Genomic DNA, 17,298 nt, shown 5'->3' on the forward strand with positions numbered 1-17,298 from the left:
GAGCTGTGTGGTAACTTGTAACTGCTGACAATACGCTGTTCACAGACCTTGGAGACAAAGCAAAGCACAGATGCTGGCCTTTAGGCAAATTGGCTTGCTGGCCCTGGGGATATCGCAGTGTAAGTCAGGGAGTTGTTCAGCCTTACAACCCCCTGGTCAGAAGGAAGTCGCACAAGGATCCCTGCCCAAAGACAGGTGATAGCTGGAGACCTGAGACTTGACTGGGAACTCTTGGAGTGAACTACGGAGTGGGGAATACAGGTGTAGTTACCCTGAAACTGTGACAAAGATAACTACTTATCTTTTCTCCAATCATTGTGTTTCTCAAATGTCTGCCCTGGGAGACTAATGAATCCTGTTGGACTGTAGGAATATAAAGAATAATGGTGATCAGCCACTGGGCCAGTGTATTAAAAGCATACTGGACCATGATACTCTTTTTACTTTGACTATTGAAGCATTGCCATTTAGGTATCCCCCTTCCTCTGCATCTTCACAGAGATGACCTGTGACAAATACATCAATAAGAAAGGAGGCTTATGAGCTAGTATTTGGTTTTTTTCCCAGTTGATTGTAACATAGATTTGTTATATATACATCTTATGCCTTTTCTGTGGTGAAAGTAAAAAAGTTTTTCTTTTCCTAAACCACAGGATCTACAAAGTCTAGACCAGTAAACAGTAAGCAGCCTGTTGGATCCATCTTAATGCCACTTAGAACCAGAATCAAGCATTTCTGTCTCTTGGAGAGTTTATCTAATTGCTGTTAAAATCAGTTGGATTTCTGCAGTGGCTATGTTTCATACAGCTCTGTTGATGGAACTTCAAGATGTTTGGAATAAACTTTTTCAGCCACCTGTGAAATGGGCCTTCACATGTTATGGCTAGTAACAAGTGGGGAGAGCACAGGCCCATTCTGACGGGTTTGGGCCCTTTGGGGTGTCAGCTTATGTGCTGGGGTTTAACTGAGCCTCCTCTGCTCAATCAGCCTATTCTGCCAGCCTGGGTCCCCTTTTCCTGGCCTTGCTGGGCTAGGCTCAGAAGCCTCTTCCAGCCAAGCACATAGGCAGGGCCACACCCAGCTGCACAGAGAGACAGAGATCCACTCTGGAAAGATTCAAAAGCCTTTGGGGCTCTCCCCAACACTCTAGTGCCCACTCCCTTTAAGGGGTACAAACCCAAAGGTTTTCTGACATTCGCCCCCTCTCTCAATGTGGAGGGGGATATGCACAACTTCTTGCCCCCCCAGTTAGAAATTACATAAACTGGGTTATATTATAAACAAGCAATAAGTTTATTAACTACAAAAAGTGATTTTTAAGTGAATATAAGAGATAACAGACAGAACAAAGCAGATTACTGAGCAAATAAACAGAAGTACACATGCTAAGCTCAATACACTTAAGGAACAGGTTACAAAATGTAATTTCTTACCCTAAGTGTTATTTTAGGCAGGTTGCAAAGTTTCTGTGGTTCAGAGTTCCAGTTATAATTCTTTTCAGCCTGGACTCCCCACTGGTTTCCCTTCAGGTGGCTTTAGCAGACTTTCTTCTTGGGCAGACAGGCCATGGAGAGGAGGAGCCTCGTTTGCTTTCCTCGCCACCATTAAATTGGATTTACATAAGGCAGGAATCCTTTGTTTCCCAAATCTGACCCCCCTCCCTTCTAGTGGAAAGTTACAGGAAGTCCTAGGTAATATTTAGTATCAGGTGACAAGATCACCTGACTATGTAGTATCACAGCATCCATGAGTCAGGTGCAGTATGTAATGTCTGCAGGAAGGCCAAGCCTTTTCCCAGTCCATTGTCCTCGCTAATGGGCCATCTGCCCTGTCTGGCTTTTCCATTGTTGTACCTGAAGTATTAGCAGTGGGCGTCACTCAAAGTAACATAGTTGAAATACAGATACATAGTTAATATTCCTAACTTCAGATACAGAAATGATACAGGCATACAAATTGGATAATCATATTCAGTAAATTATTCAGGAAGGACTGGCAGGGCAGAAAAGGTGGGGGAGTTGCACTGTGTAAGAGAGCAGTATGACTGCTCAAGCACCAGTATGAAACTGCAGAAAAACCTGAGAGTCTCTGGATTAAGTTTAGAAGTGTGAGCAACAAGGGTGGTGTCATGGTGGGAGTCTACTATAGACCACCAGACCAGGGGGATGAGGTGGATAAGGCTTTCTTCTGGCAACTAACAGAAGTCACTAGATCGCAGGCCCTGGTTCTCATGGGAGACTTCGATCACCCAGATATCTGCTGGGAGAGCAATACAGCGGTGTACAGACAATCCAGGAAGTTTTTGAAAGAGTAGGGGACAATTTCCTGGTGCAAGTGCTGGAGGAACCAACTAGGGGCAGAGCTCCTCTTGACCTGCTGCTCACAAACCAGGAAGAATTAGTAGGGGAAGCAAAAGTGGAGACGAACCTGGGAGACAGTGACCCTGAGATGGTCGAGTTCAGGATCCTGACACAAGGAAGAAAGGAGAACAGCAGAATACGGACCCTGGACTTCAGAAAAGCAGACTTTGACTCCCTCAGGAAACTGATGGGCAGGATCCCCTGGGAGAATAACATGAGGGGGAAAGGAGTCCAGGAGAGCTGGCTGTATTTTAAAGAATCCTTATTGAGGTTGCAGGAACAAACCATCCCGATGTGTAGAAAGAATAGCAAATATGGCAGGCGACCAGCTTGGCTTAACAGTGAAATCCTTGCTGATTTTAAACACAAAAAAGAAGCTTACAAGAAGTGGAAGATTGGACAAATGACCAGGGAGGAGTATAAAAATATTGCTTGGGCATGCAGGAGTGAAATCAGGAAGGCCAAATCACACTTGGAGTTGCAGCTAGCAAGGGATGTTAAGAATAACAAGAAGAGTTTCTTCAGGTATGTTAGCAACAAGAAGAAAGTCAAGGAAAGTGTGGGTCCCTTGCTGAATGAGGGAAGCAACCGAGTGACAGAGGATGTGGAAAAAGCTAATGTACTCAATGCTTTTTTTTGCCTCTATCTTAACTAACAAGGTCAGCTCCCAGACTACTGCACTGGGCAGCACAGCATGGGGAGGAGGTGACCAGCCCTCTGTGGAGAAAGAAGTGGTTTGGGACTATTTAGAAAAGCTGGACAAGCACAAGTCCATGGTGCTGGATGCACTGCATTCAAGGGTGCTAAAGGAGTTGGCGGATGTGATTGTAGAGCCATTGGCCATTATCTTTGAAAACTCATGGCAATCGGGGGAGGTCCCAGATGACTGGAAAAAGGCTAATGTAGTGCCCATCTTTAAAAAAGGGAAGAAGGAGGATCCTGGGAAGTACAGGCCAGTCAGACTCACCTCAGTCCCTGGAAAAATCATGGAGCAGGTCCTCAAGGAATCAAATCTGAAGCACTTAGAGGAGAGGAAAGTGATCAGGAACAGTCAGCATGGATTCACCAAGGGCAAGTCATTCCTGACTAATCTAATTGCCTTCTATGATGAGATAACTGGCTCTGTGGATGAGGGGAAAGCAGTGGATTGTTATTCCTTGACTTTAGCAAAGCTTTTGATACAGTTTCCCACAGTATTCTTGCCAAGAAGTTAAAGAAGTATGGACTGGATGAATGGACTATATAGTGGATAGAAAGCTGGCTAGATCATCAGGCTCAATGGGCAGTGATCAATGGTTCCATGTCTAGTTGGCAGCCAGTATCAAGCAGAGTGCCCCAAGGGTCAGTCCTGGGGCTGGTTTTGTTCAATATCTTCATTAATGTTCTGGAGGGTGGCGTGGATTGCACCCTCAGCAAGTTTGCAGATGAGGTAGATACGCTGGAGGGTAGGGATAGGATACAGAGCGACCTAGACAAATTAGAAGATTGGGCCAAAAGAAATCTGATGAGGTTCAACAAGAACAAGTGCAGAGTCTTGCACTTAGGATGGAAGAATCCCATGCACTGCTACAGACTAGGGACTGAGTGGCTAGGCAGCAGTTCTGCAGAAAAGGATCTAGGGGTTACAGTGGACGAGTGGATATGAGTCAACAGTGTGCCCTTGTTGCCAAGAAGGCTAACGGCATTTTGGGCTGCATAGGTAGGAGCACTGCTCCCAGACTGAGGGACGTGATTATTCCCCTCTATTAGGCATTGGTAAGGCCTCATCTGGAGTACTGTGTCCAGTTTTGGGCCCCACTCTACAAGAAGGATGTGGAAAAATTGGAAAGAGTCCAATGGAGGGCAACAAAAATTATTAGGGGACTGGAACACATGACTTATGAGGAGCAGCTGAGGGAACTGGGATTGTTTAGTCTGCGGAAGAGAAGAATGAGGTGGGATTTGATAGCTGATTTCAACTACCTGTAAGGGGATTCCAAAGAGGATGGATCTAAACTGTTCTCAGTGGTAACAGATGACAGAACAAGGAGTAATGGTCTCAAGTTGCAGTGGGGGAGGCTTAGGTTGGATATTAGGAAAAACTTTTTCACTAGGAGGATGGTGAAGCACTGGAATGGGTTAGCTAAGGAGGTGGTAGAATCTCCTTCCTTCGTGTTTTTTAAGGCCTGGCTTGACAAAGCCCTGGCTGGGATGATTTAGTTGGGGATTGGTCCTGCTTTGAGCAGGGGGTTGGACTAGATGACCTCTTGAGTTCTCTTCCAACCCTGATATTCTATGATTCTATGATAACCTTTCCAGTGATACCGTACAACACCCATCTTACATAAAGTACATCTCAGTTATGTCGTATTCATATTATAAGCATATTTTCATGAAGAATATGGAGTGAAACATCACACCCATTATTGATCAGAATTGATTATGTCATCTTTTGTGAAAGAATGCTGGCTGGTGACCTACAGCAGGTAGTGGTTAGGCTCTTACGCAAGAAACCATCTGTTTGACAGGAACAATCTGTCCACTTTAAAGATACCTTAATTGGCACCTATGTTCTTTTAGATTCCTGGATTTGTCTGGCTTTAGACCTGGGGAAAAAATTGAAAGAACACGTTTTGCTTTGTTTGGTCATCTTCTGGCAGTGATCAGAGGTCACAGTACATACAATTTTATTAAATTGTATAAGTTTTGATAAGGCTATCCTGAGTTACTGTTAACTTGTCTGTAGGAGCTGATAGAGGTGAATGGGATTGTTTTACAGAGGATCTGTTTACTCATATAGGGAAGACTCAGAGTATTGTGATGGGCAATTGCATGTCCTCTCCTAGTGAAGGTCCCATAGCATTCCATCCTGTCACTTTCATGTATGTAAGGCTGTTGAAGAAAGGCCTTTTGAACTGCAGTATTATCATTAAGTTGATGAAAATGAACTCTGTGTTTCCACATCAAACCTGGAATATTCAGTTTTTCTACTTTCTCAGTGCTTGGTTTAAATTCAATAACGAAAAAATGAAGCTGGTGTTGCTAGGTAGAGGAAAATACATTTGAAAAGAAAGGGAACTCTACCTACTCCCTTGATTGAAAAGGTACTTTCACAATTTTTCTCAGTTGTTTGTGATCTTGGGATTTCATTAAATTGATCATTTGTTTCTTGAGTCCAGACTAGACCAACTTGTTCCTTCCGATGCAGATCTCAACACAGTTATCTGTTCTTTTGTCACTATATTGGCATATAGTCTTAAGACTGACTTTGAAGAATATAGATAACATTCAGCTAGCCAGCATGCAGGTTAATTGAGGCAAGTCAGTCAGCATTCAGCCTGATTGGGGCAAGTCATCATGAGCAGTGGTTCAGAATTCTTTCTGGAGTGCAGTTCAAGCAAGGGATACCATTATAAAGCCATGAGTGGCTTGGGAGCTGACTGTTTTAGAGAGAACCTCTTCGCCCTTGCACTGTTGCAGAAATTGTGTCTTATCAAAATACCTTTGCTTTCTGTCTCGTGGTTTAATTCCTGGGTATGGGCACAGAGCAGTTTTGGTGGAATGCCCTTTGTCTTGATTTCTCTCCAATAGTCAGAGCCCCTTTTTTGGCGGGGGGGGGGAGGTGTGATTTATTTTTAATTGGTTGGAGGGCGGATACTATGTAAGATATATTTTAAAAATTTGGGCCTGTACCCAGGATATTTATCTCATGAAGGGTGGAACTTGTTGAGGTAGGAATGGGTTTGATTTACGCCAGTTGTTGACAGTTGGTTGTTTTAATTTTTGTATTAGATTTCCAGATACCAGTTGGTGGGGTACAATATAAAAAAGAAAACAGTCATAAAAATCTTCTTTCTGCTGAAGGCCCAAGTCCTTTCAACACCTAAAGTTTTTGAGTCATAGGTGAGGGATTTAGGAGAGCATTTCTGTGCCTTTTTAAAAAATCCTTGTTCAGGAGGAGTTCCATCTTTCATAATCAGTACAGAACTGGGAAGCAGGAGACCTTCAAAACTCCTTTTCCCCATAGCAGTGCCACTACCCTTGGGAAGTATTCCTTTTGAATGGATGCAGGTTCAAACATCAGAATAGAGATTGTGTGTAGTCCTTCCTACACCTTCTCCTCTCTTTCATGTTGATCCAGAAGTAGGACACAATCTGGCTCTAAATATACAGAAAATGAGTGTCTGTGTAGCGCTGAGTGACCTTGATGCCTGTTGACAGTCATTGGCATTTGAGAGAGCTGAGCACCTCAGTGGATCAGATCTCATGATATTACATCATGCAACATTTCCTTTCCTCTGCTTGCCTGGGACAGTGTGAAATGCATTGTAACATTGCACTATTCAGTGTTTTTAAAACTGTGTTTTTCAGGTTGCTGAATTGCCACTGCTGATCATCAGCCTTCAGTAATCGGCAGTCTAGGCAAGCCTTGAAATTCAGATGTCGTAGGCAGCATTGCTCATCATTGACGTAAGGATTGCATGGCTTGCCAAGACTACTTCCATCAGTATCAGTACACAAGTAACCTAAAAAACAAGTCAAAATGTTCTAGTATTTTAGTTAATGCAGAAGGCTGCAATTTTGGAACACAGTCAACAATTTAGAATGAAAGAATATAAATCCAGTGTTACTTGTACAGGATTATTTATACTTTGTTTTTAAAAGATACACAGTATCAGAATGGAAACATGATTGTTAATCTCAAAGTTACAGAAACAAAACTCAATTAAAAAATCACAGAAGTAAATCTGATGTGTTGAAATCACTTTTTGTTAAGGTTCTGCAAATCTTAAAAGAAAAAGTCACTCAAATGTAATAATTTTCATGTAATACTAGTTTGATGTGTGGATTATGTTCTTTCTATTTATGTAGTTCTTTCTGTAAATAAGAACAGATTACTTTTGGTTTGATCCAATTTTAAATGTGCTTGTTTTCACCCGGAACATAATCTCATATATGAACTCATTAGGGCAAAATCATTTTTCCCTGTGAAATTTTAAATAAGCTTTACTCTGGTAGAGTTTTGGATAAATTTTCTTGTGTGGTTATAATCTGGCATAAAATGGACTCTTAACTGTACTTGTAATTGCTATTATATATAATTAGCCTTTAAGTTTACAAGGAAAGCCTGCTCTAGAAGCTTTTATAGTTCAATATTCTAGTTAAGGTGCAGCCTTATAGGAGAGCAGGCAATTCAACCAAATTTTAAATCAAACCGTTATAAGAAAAACTGACTTCCAGAAATGTTGAATTTTGATTTAATGTTTTGTGCTTATTTATTAGGAAAGTATTAGAATATGTATTAAGTGTTACATGGCCAGGTAAAGATTTAGGGCTGTCCAGAGTGTATTTAACCTAAGAAACACCAGTAATTTGCACAAATAGACATTATGTCTATGTTAGGACAAGTGGCTTAGGTAAAACTTGGGCCTAGGTTAGAAGGCTACTTTTTGTGGCGGTGCAGTGCAATCCCAATTTTGACAACTCTAGTTAACTTGGAGTAACTGGTTAAATAATATATGTAGCCAAAAGTTGCGTTGACTGAAGCTCCACTCATGAGGCTTTCTTAAATTCCAAAGGGATCTTACAGAAATTCCTCTGTCTCTCCGTTCCTGGAGAATTTAGTTCAGTAAAATTTAAGAGATCCACAGGACAGGAACTTCATTTAATGCATCTCTAGGGAACATAACTTACACCTTGGTTATCCAGGTATTTCAGTTAATCAGAGCTGGGTTACTCCTGATTATTCAAGCCCCTGTTGTTATGAAAATTCCATGCATCCTACTAATGTACTGGAAACAGGCTGTAATAACTATCAGTTGTGTGATAGAATTTGTTCATATCAGTTATAGTATTGTTTTGTATTACTGGTGTCTGTGCTCTAGCTAAAAATTGAAAGGTTTGTTGTGATTATGTTTGCCTGGCTCTTTTTAGAATCATAGAAACATAGAATTGGAGGGAACCTTGAGAAGTCATCGAGTCCAGACTTCTGCACTGTTGTAGAACCAAGTAAACCTAAGACCATCCCTGAAAGGCGTTTGTCCAACCTGTTTTTACAACCCTCCAATGATTCCACAACATCCATTGGAAGCCAATTCCAGAGCTTAATTTCCCTTATAGTTAGAAAGATTTTCCTAATATCTAAACTAAAATCTCCCTTGCTGCAGATTAAGCCAATGGCTTTTTGTCCAATCTTCAGTGGACATGGAGAACAGTTGATCCAGTCCTCTTTATAACAGCCCTTAATATATTTGAAGACTATTATCAGGTCCCCCAGGTCATCTTTTCTCAAAACTAAACATGGCTAGTGTTTTAACCTTTCCTTATACCCCAGGTTTTCTAAATCTTTTATCATTTTCTCTCCTCTCGACTTTCTCCAGTTTGTTCACATTTTTCCTAACCTGTGGCACCCAGAATTGGACATAGCACTTTAGCTGAGGCCTCACCAGTGCCTTGTAGAGTGAGACAGTTACCTCCCGTGTCTTACATATGACACTCCTGTTAATATAACCCAGAATGATATTAGTCTTTTTTGCCGGTGCATCACATTTTGATTTATATTCAATCTGTTATCCACTAGAACCCCCAGATCGTTTTCAGCAGCACTACCACCTAACCAGTATTCCCTATTTTGTAGTTGTGCATTTGATTTTTCCTTCCTAAGTGACGTACTTTTCACTTGTCTTTATTGAATTTCATCTTGTTGAATTCAGATCAGTTCTCCAATTTGTCACGGTCATTTTGAATTCTAATCCTGTCCTCCAAAGTGCTTGCAGTCCTTCCCAGCTTGATGTCATTTTCAAATATTATAAGCATACTTTCCACTCCATTTTCAAAGACATTAAATGACAATACTGAATAGTACTGGACCCAGGACTGACCACTGTGGGATCCCACTAGATACGCTTTCCCAGTTTAACAGCAAAGCATTGATAACCACTCTTTGAGTATGCTCTTTCAACCAGATGTGCACCCACCTTTTAGTAATTTAATCTAGACCCCATTTCCCTAGTTCGCTTATGAGAATGTGACATGGGACTATGTCAAAAGCCTTAGTAAAATGAAGACATATATCTACTGTTTTTCCCCTATGCACTAGGCACTGACACTATCAAAGAATTAAATTAGGTTGGTTTGGTATGATTTGTCCTTGACAAATCCATGCTGGCTATTCCTGATGACCCTATTATCTTACAGGTGCTTACAAATTTATTGTTTAATAATTCTGTAGTTTGTATTGACAATTTAGAATACTTTGAAAATATTTAGAATCAACCCTTGTTCATTCCTTGTAATGGCTCTTGTGTGACGCCAATTACATGGAGTTAAAATCTGGATCATATTCTGAGTTCATATTAGAATCATAGACTTTAAGGTCAGAAGGGACCATTATGATCGTCTAGTCTGACCGGCTGCACAACAGAGGCCACAGAATCTCACCCTCCCACTCCTGTAACAAACCTCTAACCTATGTTTGAGCTATTGAAGTCCTCAAATCGTGGTTTAAAGACTTTGAGGTGCAGAGAATCCTCCAGCAAGTGACCCGTGCCCCACGCTGCAGAGGAAGGCGAAAAATCCCCAGGGCCTCTGCCAATCTGCCGTGGAGGAAAATTCCTTCCCAACCCTAAATATGGCGATCAGCTAAACCCTGAGCATGTGGGCAAGACTCACCAGCCAGAGACCCAGGAAAGAATTCTCTGAAGTAACTCAGATCCCACCCCATCTGACATCCCATCGTAGGCCATTGGGCATATCTACCGCTAATAGTCAAAGATCAATTAATTGCCAAAATTAGGCTATCCCATCATATCTTCTACAAATCCTATGAATTTGTCTTTGTTCTTTTCTTCTATATCACCTTTTCTTCTTGTGTCCAGGATTAGGGATGATTTGCCAGAGACAGATTCAGATCCATTACAGTGATCTTTAAAATCTTCCTTTTGCTTCATGACTGTTTTCAGTCTTGTTTACCTCTCCATAGGACAATATTTCCATCATTTCAACATCTCTGGCAGCTGGATGGCTGTAGGCATTTCTAAGTGTTCTTTTAATCTAGAATGGCGTATGCTGTAAATTTAGAGGTATCATAATTCAACAAGATGTCTCACAAAATTTGGTTTTAGAGACCCAGAAAAGAGAAAATTGTGCTGTCAATTATTTAAGGTTTACTGGAGCCTTTTAAAGGGGTTATGACTACCTTTTGGCAAACAAACTGATACAATTTAACATGTTCCACCATAGGGATTAGAATATTTCTTCTCCCAACCAATACCTGGATCTCTGATAGGCTTTACTACTGCACCAGAGATTAAAGGAGGAAGATTTTGTTGTAGAATACTGTAAGAAAAAGAGGCCAGCATGATTGCTAATCTGGGTGAGAAACCATATTCCTCCACCATGTCAGCCTTGAGGATTGAAAATCATCAGTTGTGGTGTATTGTTGTTTATATTGCAGTAGTGTTGAGAGGCACTTGCCCCATTGTGCTAGGTGTTTTATGAACATAATACAGATACAGTCCTTGCTTTGAAGAGTTTACAATCCAAGTATCGCTTTCGTGATACAACTGTTTTATTATGGGAAAAAATTGTCCTCTACATTAGAACATCTTCCTGAAGAATACAAGTAGAAAGCCAAAGATTGGATAACAGGGGACCAAAGGATTTCATACCACTGATTGAGAGTACCCTATCATGATTGGATTTGTTCACCCCATACTGATACTTCTAGCTGAGAGCTCTGTGATTCTGTCCTATAGTACAAGCCATGGGTAGAAGATTTAGTCTTTGAAAGCTTGGAGATCTTTAATAAAAAACAGACGGGTCCTTGAAAAATTAAGACTAAAGGTCAAAATTTTAAAAAGTGACAAGTGGTTTTTTTGGTCACCAATTTGAGACAGCTTAAAGGTATGTAATTAGCACAAATAGTAATAATTTTGTCCTAGTAATAAGTAGTATAGTGTGTATTTTTTTTCTTGCAGTTTGGCTCAAAATTTTATCATTTAACTTATCTGTGTTATTGCTTTTTGAAGTATTAAATTGAAATCCACAATGCACTTTGTTTAAACATGATTATCATAATTTTTGCAGGTTTCTGTAGCTGGATCCAGTGCTGGAAGAGGATCTCCAGCTGTAACTCTAGTACAGTTGCCTTCTGGTCAAACTGTACACGTCCAGGGAGTGATTCAAGCCACACAGCCATCAGTGATTCAGTCAACACCAATGCAGGCTGTTCAGGTTAGCTGTCCTTTATATTTTTTGCTGTAGATATTGATTATTTTAAGCTTGTGGTTTCTCCTCCTCCCCCACCCCCGTTTTGAAACCTCCACCTTGGATCTTCAACTTTCCATCTTCTTTCTCACCAGTGGATAGAAGACCCACTTCTACCATGATGCCCATGGGTAATGGCCGACTGACAATAGCTAGGCAGGTGGTGTGTAGAGATTCATTAATATTTCTTGTTTATCTTTTAAAGAAATGATGCCTTGGAACCCTCAATTTGTGCAATAGCAAACTTGTATAATCCCATGGTCCTATTTTAATGACTCTTCCACTTTGTTTTCTCATTTGGTTATTCTGCTCCTCCTTGTCTCAAATGGGATTATTAACTTTTCAGTGCATAGATTATCTCTTCAATGTATTAGTAGAAAGTCTAGAATAATGGGGCCCCATTGAGAGTATCTGGGAGCAATACAAATAAAAGTATTAAAAATACAGCTTCTCTTCTTATTGTTTATAATTAGCAGCATCCATTATTGCATCTGGGTTTGCTTTACATGATATACTGGTCGATAAAAATTAAAAATGGCTACAAAACAAGTAGCATATATTTGGCAAACCTTCACAAGCCTGATCTTGTTTAAGTTAGAGGACGGGGACCAGTGTACTAAGCACCAGGAGTTTTCAGAGCTTCTCATAAGTGAAAAGACTGAATAAAAATATCTTACAACTACTACTGAAGTGGTTTAGGAGTATTTGCTGTGAGTGGCAATACCTTGCCTAATCCTCAGGGCCGGCTCGAGGCTTTTTGCTGCCCCAAGGGGAATGCCGCCGAAGCAAAAAAAAAAAAAAAAAATGGGGGCGGGGGGGCGGAATGCCACGCTTGAAAAGTGCCGCCCCAAGCATGTGCTTGGTTTGCTGGTGCCTAGAGCCGGCCCTCCTAATCCTGTCCTCAGCTCACTCAAATTTTACTCTTGACAGTGAAAAGTGTTCCTTCCAAAGAGAGGTGGTCTCTTAGACAACTGGAATCTAACCACTCTTATCAAGGACTTGAGAGACCTCAAATTTCACCCAGAAATTATTTGGCAACACATAGAGCACAAGAGCAATATGTTCTCACTGGACTGCTTGAAAGGCAGGCAGCCACATGCTGCATTCGCTGAAGCTTCTGAGTAGCTTTCAAGTTTAGCCCCAGTTAGATAACAAAGAGACATATAAACATGGTGAGGATGTGTCTGTGAGGGAGGAGTACATTCTCTTAACCAGTGGAAAGTGAAATACTGAACTTCTCGCCCTGCTGCTATCTGGGACATGTATGTAGTATGGAGCCTGGCAAGAACCCAAGATAGTGGACTACAGGAGTAGGAGGCCCAAGCTTTGGGCTGGACCACACTTTGGCAGCCGCACCAGTGTTTGAGTTTCAAAAGAAAATACTGCTTTCAAAAGTAATTTACAGCAGACTCAGCTCTACCAATAAAACAAACAAATATCTGAGAGCCCTTCTCACTTGCTATAATCACCATTTTTCAACTCAGTTTAGTTTGGAACAAACATAAAAAAATAAAATATTTGCCCCATGGCTTGAAGTCATCCAGCAAGAGAAGCATTTCCCCTGGGTTTCTCACCAACCATCTCTTTTATTAGGGGAATAGGAACCAACTGCTCTCCCATAACGGGTATTGGGCCAATTACAGCTGCTCTGTCTTCTCCCACAATCAGGGTGGAAGGAAGGAAGCACTTGTGCCCAGTTAACCCTGGCTGGTTGCTTCCTTTTTTCCTTACCTTTGCGGGGAGGGATAGCTCAGTGATTTGACCATTGGCCTGCTAACCTCAGGGTTGTGAGTTCAATCCCTGAGGGGGCCATTTAGGGATCTGGGGGAAAAAAATTAGGGATTGGTCCTGCTTTGATTGGGGGTTTGGACTAGAAGACCTCCTGAGGTCCTTTCCAACCCTGATATTCTATGATTCTATGAATATGGTTATTAAAGGGAGAGAGGGTGTTTCTGTCCTGACGGGGTTCTAAAGGGCCGGTATACCCCATAACATGAGCAATTATAGATTTAATCAGATCCTTAAAGTATTCTCCCCATCCAATCAGCAGCACCTCCTTATTCAGCTGGCTTTCACCCAGGACCCTACTGGACACTGGGACACTGAGGAAATGGTATAATCTGGGTTTCACTAAAAGAAGCTTAATGTCATCTGCATATTGATGATATGGTGCCTGTACCTGCACACAGTCTCCTGCCCCCTTCTGCCCCGTGGCTTCACAAGAGGTTGAACAAGGAGGGTGACAAAGACTGAGTATTTTGGGATACCGCAGCCTTTTGAGTGAAAAAGCTATTGCCCAAAATTAGGGATCTTAACTGCTCTGCATTGTGGCGAATGTTTTGCATTTCAGCTCACTCTTTGAAGTTCGTTTCTGTTTTCCACCCAGTCCGCTCTGCATTTTGCCAGGTGTCTACAACAGATTCATAGGAGGGAGGAAGAAAGAGGGACTGAAGGGTCTTTGCCCACCCTGCCCTTGAACTTTAACTTGGCCTTGTAGTTAAACACCAATCTAGAGCTGTGAGCTGGAGTAGAGCTGGGAAGGAATGGAGATGGTGAAAGCCTGTAGAACCAGCAGCTTTGGCTGCTCTCTAATGAAGTCTTTTTTTCTTCTGGTAATCCCTCACGAAACAGCAAGTGTTAAGTATTTTTATCATATCATTAAAAAAAATCCATAGGTACAGAACTCATTACAGCAACCAAATTGTATAGCCCTTTCATTGGTATAACCCCCAATTATATGTACAGATAGCCAAGAAATTATATGTATTGATTTTGGCCACTTTCTCCACATTTTGAAGATGTATGCTACATACTTGAGGCTAGGTCTCCTAGTGCAGGGGTTCTCAACCTTTTTCTTTCTGAGTTGTCCCGCCTCTCCTCTCCCTCCCTCCCCCTCATGCACACACACATGATATAAAAACTCCACGGCCCACCTGTGCCACAACAACTGATTTTCTGCATATAAAATCCTGGGCTGGCACTAGGGGATAGCAAGTGGGGCAATTGCCTGGGGCCCCATGCCACAGAGGCCCCCACAAAGCTAAGTTGCTCAGGCTTCGGCTTCAGCCCTGGGTGGGCAGGGCTCAAGGACCCAGGCTTCAGACCCATGTGATGTAGCTGCAGTTTTCTGCCGTGAGCCCCAGTGAGTCTAACTCTGGCCCTGCTTGGCAGACCACCTGAAACCTGCTTGCGGCCCCCAGGGGAGCCCCGGACCTCTAGTTGAGAACCACTGTCCTAATGTATCTCAGCAGTGCACATCAGATAAGGGTCCTCAAGGAGACCACTCTGCCTGACATTATTGCTGGATAGCATCATGTTCCTGCCTTGCCCCTTGGACTGCTGACATGCCTCCAACCTGCCTTGGAGTGACCCTGTGCCTAGGCTAAGGGAATCCTTAAGGCAACTTTTTTAAGTCCCCTTTGCCAATCTTCGTGATTTCTGTGAGAGAAATGAGCAGAACCTCCACAAATTGATTCTGCTCATCCGAGCTGGGTTTTGCAGTCTAGTTTAAAATTAGTTTTGTGCACAGTTGCAGAAGTACCTCTCATTATGTTTTTGAATTATGTGGATGCTTCATTTTACTGTGTATGTCGCACACTATCCTAGCAAGCGCCATACTGTTTTGAGCAAAATGGTTTTGAGCAGAAATGGAATTGCAGTTAAATCAGTAAAGGAAAAGAGACGTTAGGTTTCTTTTGTTTACAGTAACCTGTAGGTCTTTGAAGTCATGGTCTCTGACTGTTTATACTTTTGGGATGAGGTGCCCTAATGCCACAAGTTTTCAGAATCTTCCAGGAAGTCATGCCCTTTCGGATCCACGCAAGTTCTGCTTTGTGCCACAAGCATTTAGGGCCCTAGGTTATGTGAGACAGGTACAGCAATAGTCTGAGTTCTATCTTTTCTGATGTTAGCTCCAGGTGTAGGAACCTTTACTGTGTCCAAGTCTGACTCTGTTAGACTTCTAGCTCACTTTTGTTGAATTAAGTTAATAGTTAGACTATCTAAATTACCTAATCTACAAAAAATGTAGTTTTTGCTTTTCTCTATGTGAATATGCTATTTTCCATTTAACTAATGTAACTGCACAGTTCCACTTTTGCGCATATCCTACACAACTGTGGACTGAGCAGTTAAATGAATCATGTAAATAGTGTTTTGCCTTACTCAGTTAATCGCAGTTTCAGTTTTGCACAAAATAATATCTGCTGGTATAGACTGTGGTTTAGCTGTGCAGTTTTTTGCATTTAAAATCTCCCTACCTGAAATTAATATGTAAAAAATGGTGCTAATGCAACTCTAAGAAAATGTGAAAATGTCAACTCACAAAAGTCAAGGAAGTTCTAAAGTTAAAGTTTGCACACTAATACTAACCTAGCCCCTGTGCACATGTGGTATGTAGTATTTTAGATGATCATTTATGTTTTTAAATGTATTCCTTAATTTCTGGATGGTAACTTAATTTCTGTGGCTGTGGTGAGGTTATCACAGCAACTTTAACTTTTGCATGTCATGTATATTGTGCATTAGCATTGAAGTTAAAATTAAAGTTATGTTAGTATGACATTTTGCATTTAGTATTTAGTTTGACTTTGGTATTAAGTTGAAATTGATTAATGCTATAATTACAATTTAAGAAATGGTTATGTTTTACTAGCTGATGGCAATCTACATTTTTGAATGGATGTGATGAACAACATGGATGTATGCATTCACCTCTGACTTTTTTTTGGCTAAAATTAAAAATATAGAATTTGGATTACCTTTATTTCTCCAAACTGGAGATCACCGCACAGAAAAAAATTAATGTATGTTTCAAATTGGTGTCCAGTTGGTGATCTATGATGGAAATGTCAGAATTCAAATTTGGGCATCGTCCTATAGTTTATAATGAATGAGCGTACCAAATTTCAAGGTTCCATCACACTGAACATGGAAATTATTTACATGTAGGGCTCCATGTCTGTCATGGAGGTCGCAGAAGTCACAGATTCCATGATTTTCCCTGATCTCCACAACTTCTGCAGGGGCCTGTGTGGCTGACCCCAAGGCTGCCCAAGCTGCTGGCCCCTGGGACAGCCACACCAGCCACTGCTCTGGCGGCCCCTGGCAGTGGTCGCTAGCCGGCCGGCTGGAGCAATCCCTGCTCTGATAGACCTGGGCAGAGTAAGGCTATGTCTAAACTAAAAGCTAGCAGTGTGATTCCTCTGCTCGTGTACACGCTCTTGCGTTAGCTCTCGCCAAGCTAGCGCAAGTATAAATGGCAGTGAGGCTGTGGTAGCACGTGTGGTAGCAACGGAGGCACAGCCCAGATGTGCCAAATATGTATCCACAGCTAAGCTGTGCTTCCATTCCCCCTACCTGTGTTAATGTGGCTATGCTGTTGTTTATGCTCGTACTTGCTCAATCAGAACTAATGCAAGTACGTGTGCATGAGCAGGGAATCACAGCCTAGCTCATAGTGTATACGTAGCCTATAAGTCATTCACCCTTGTGATGGGTTGCCCCCACCCCCGGGATGCCATCTGATACACTGGGGTGCCACTGAGCCTGCCTGTTCCACCACCCTGGACTCCCTTACACTGTCCCGCTGAACCAGGCCCTCAGGCCTTCTCCAGCACACACATAGGTAGGGACACACCCAGCTGCAGAAAGACACAGACACTGAAATCAGCACTGCATGGGAAGGCTTCAG

The 17,298-nt window shown here is 41.8% G+C and overlaps 1 protein-coding gene across 6 annotated transcripts in view; it reads left to right on the forward strand.

Moving 5' to 3' along the window:
• CREM (cAMP responsive element modulator) overlaps positions 1 to 17,298 on the forward strand; it is a 79,587-nt gene that overhangs the window by 26,264 nt on the left and 36,025 nt on the right. For 2 of the 6 annotated variants that reach the window (XM_077808310.1, XM_077808309.1), the window contains exon 1: positions 11,429 to 11,573. The exons of 1 other annotated variant lie outside the window; for it this stretch is intronic. In XM_077808310.1, coding sequence (XP_077664436.1) covers positions 11,559 to 11,573 — 15 coding nt within the window. In that variant the 5' untranslated portion in view covers positions 11,429 to 11,558. Of the gene's footprint in view, positions 1 to 11,425; positions 11,574 to 17,298 lie in introns of those variants that run through there. 3 more of the 6 variants (XM_077808315.1, XM_077808314.1, XM_077808312.1) reach the window with 3 other exon arrangements.

Source organism: Eretmochelys imbricata, chromosome 2 (genome assembly GCF_965152235.1).
Source record: "Eretmochelys imbricata isolate rEreImb1 chromosome 2, rEreImb1.hap1, whole genome shotgun sequence".
Classification (NCBI taxonomy): domain Eukaryota; kingdom Metazoa; phylum Chordata; order Testudines; family Cheloniidae; genus Eretmochelys; species Eretmochelys imbricata.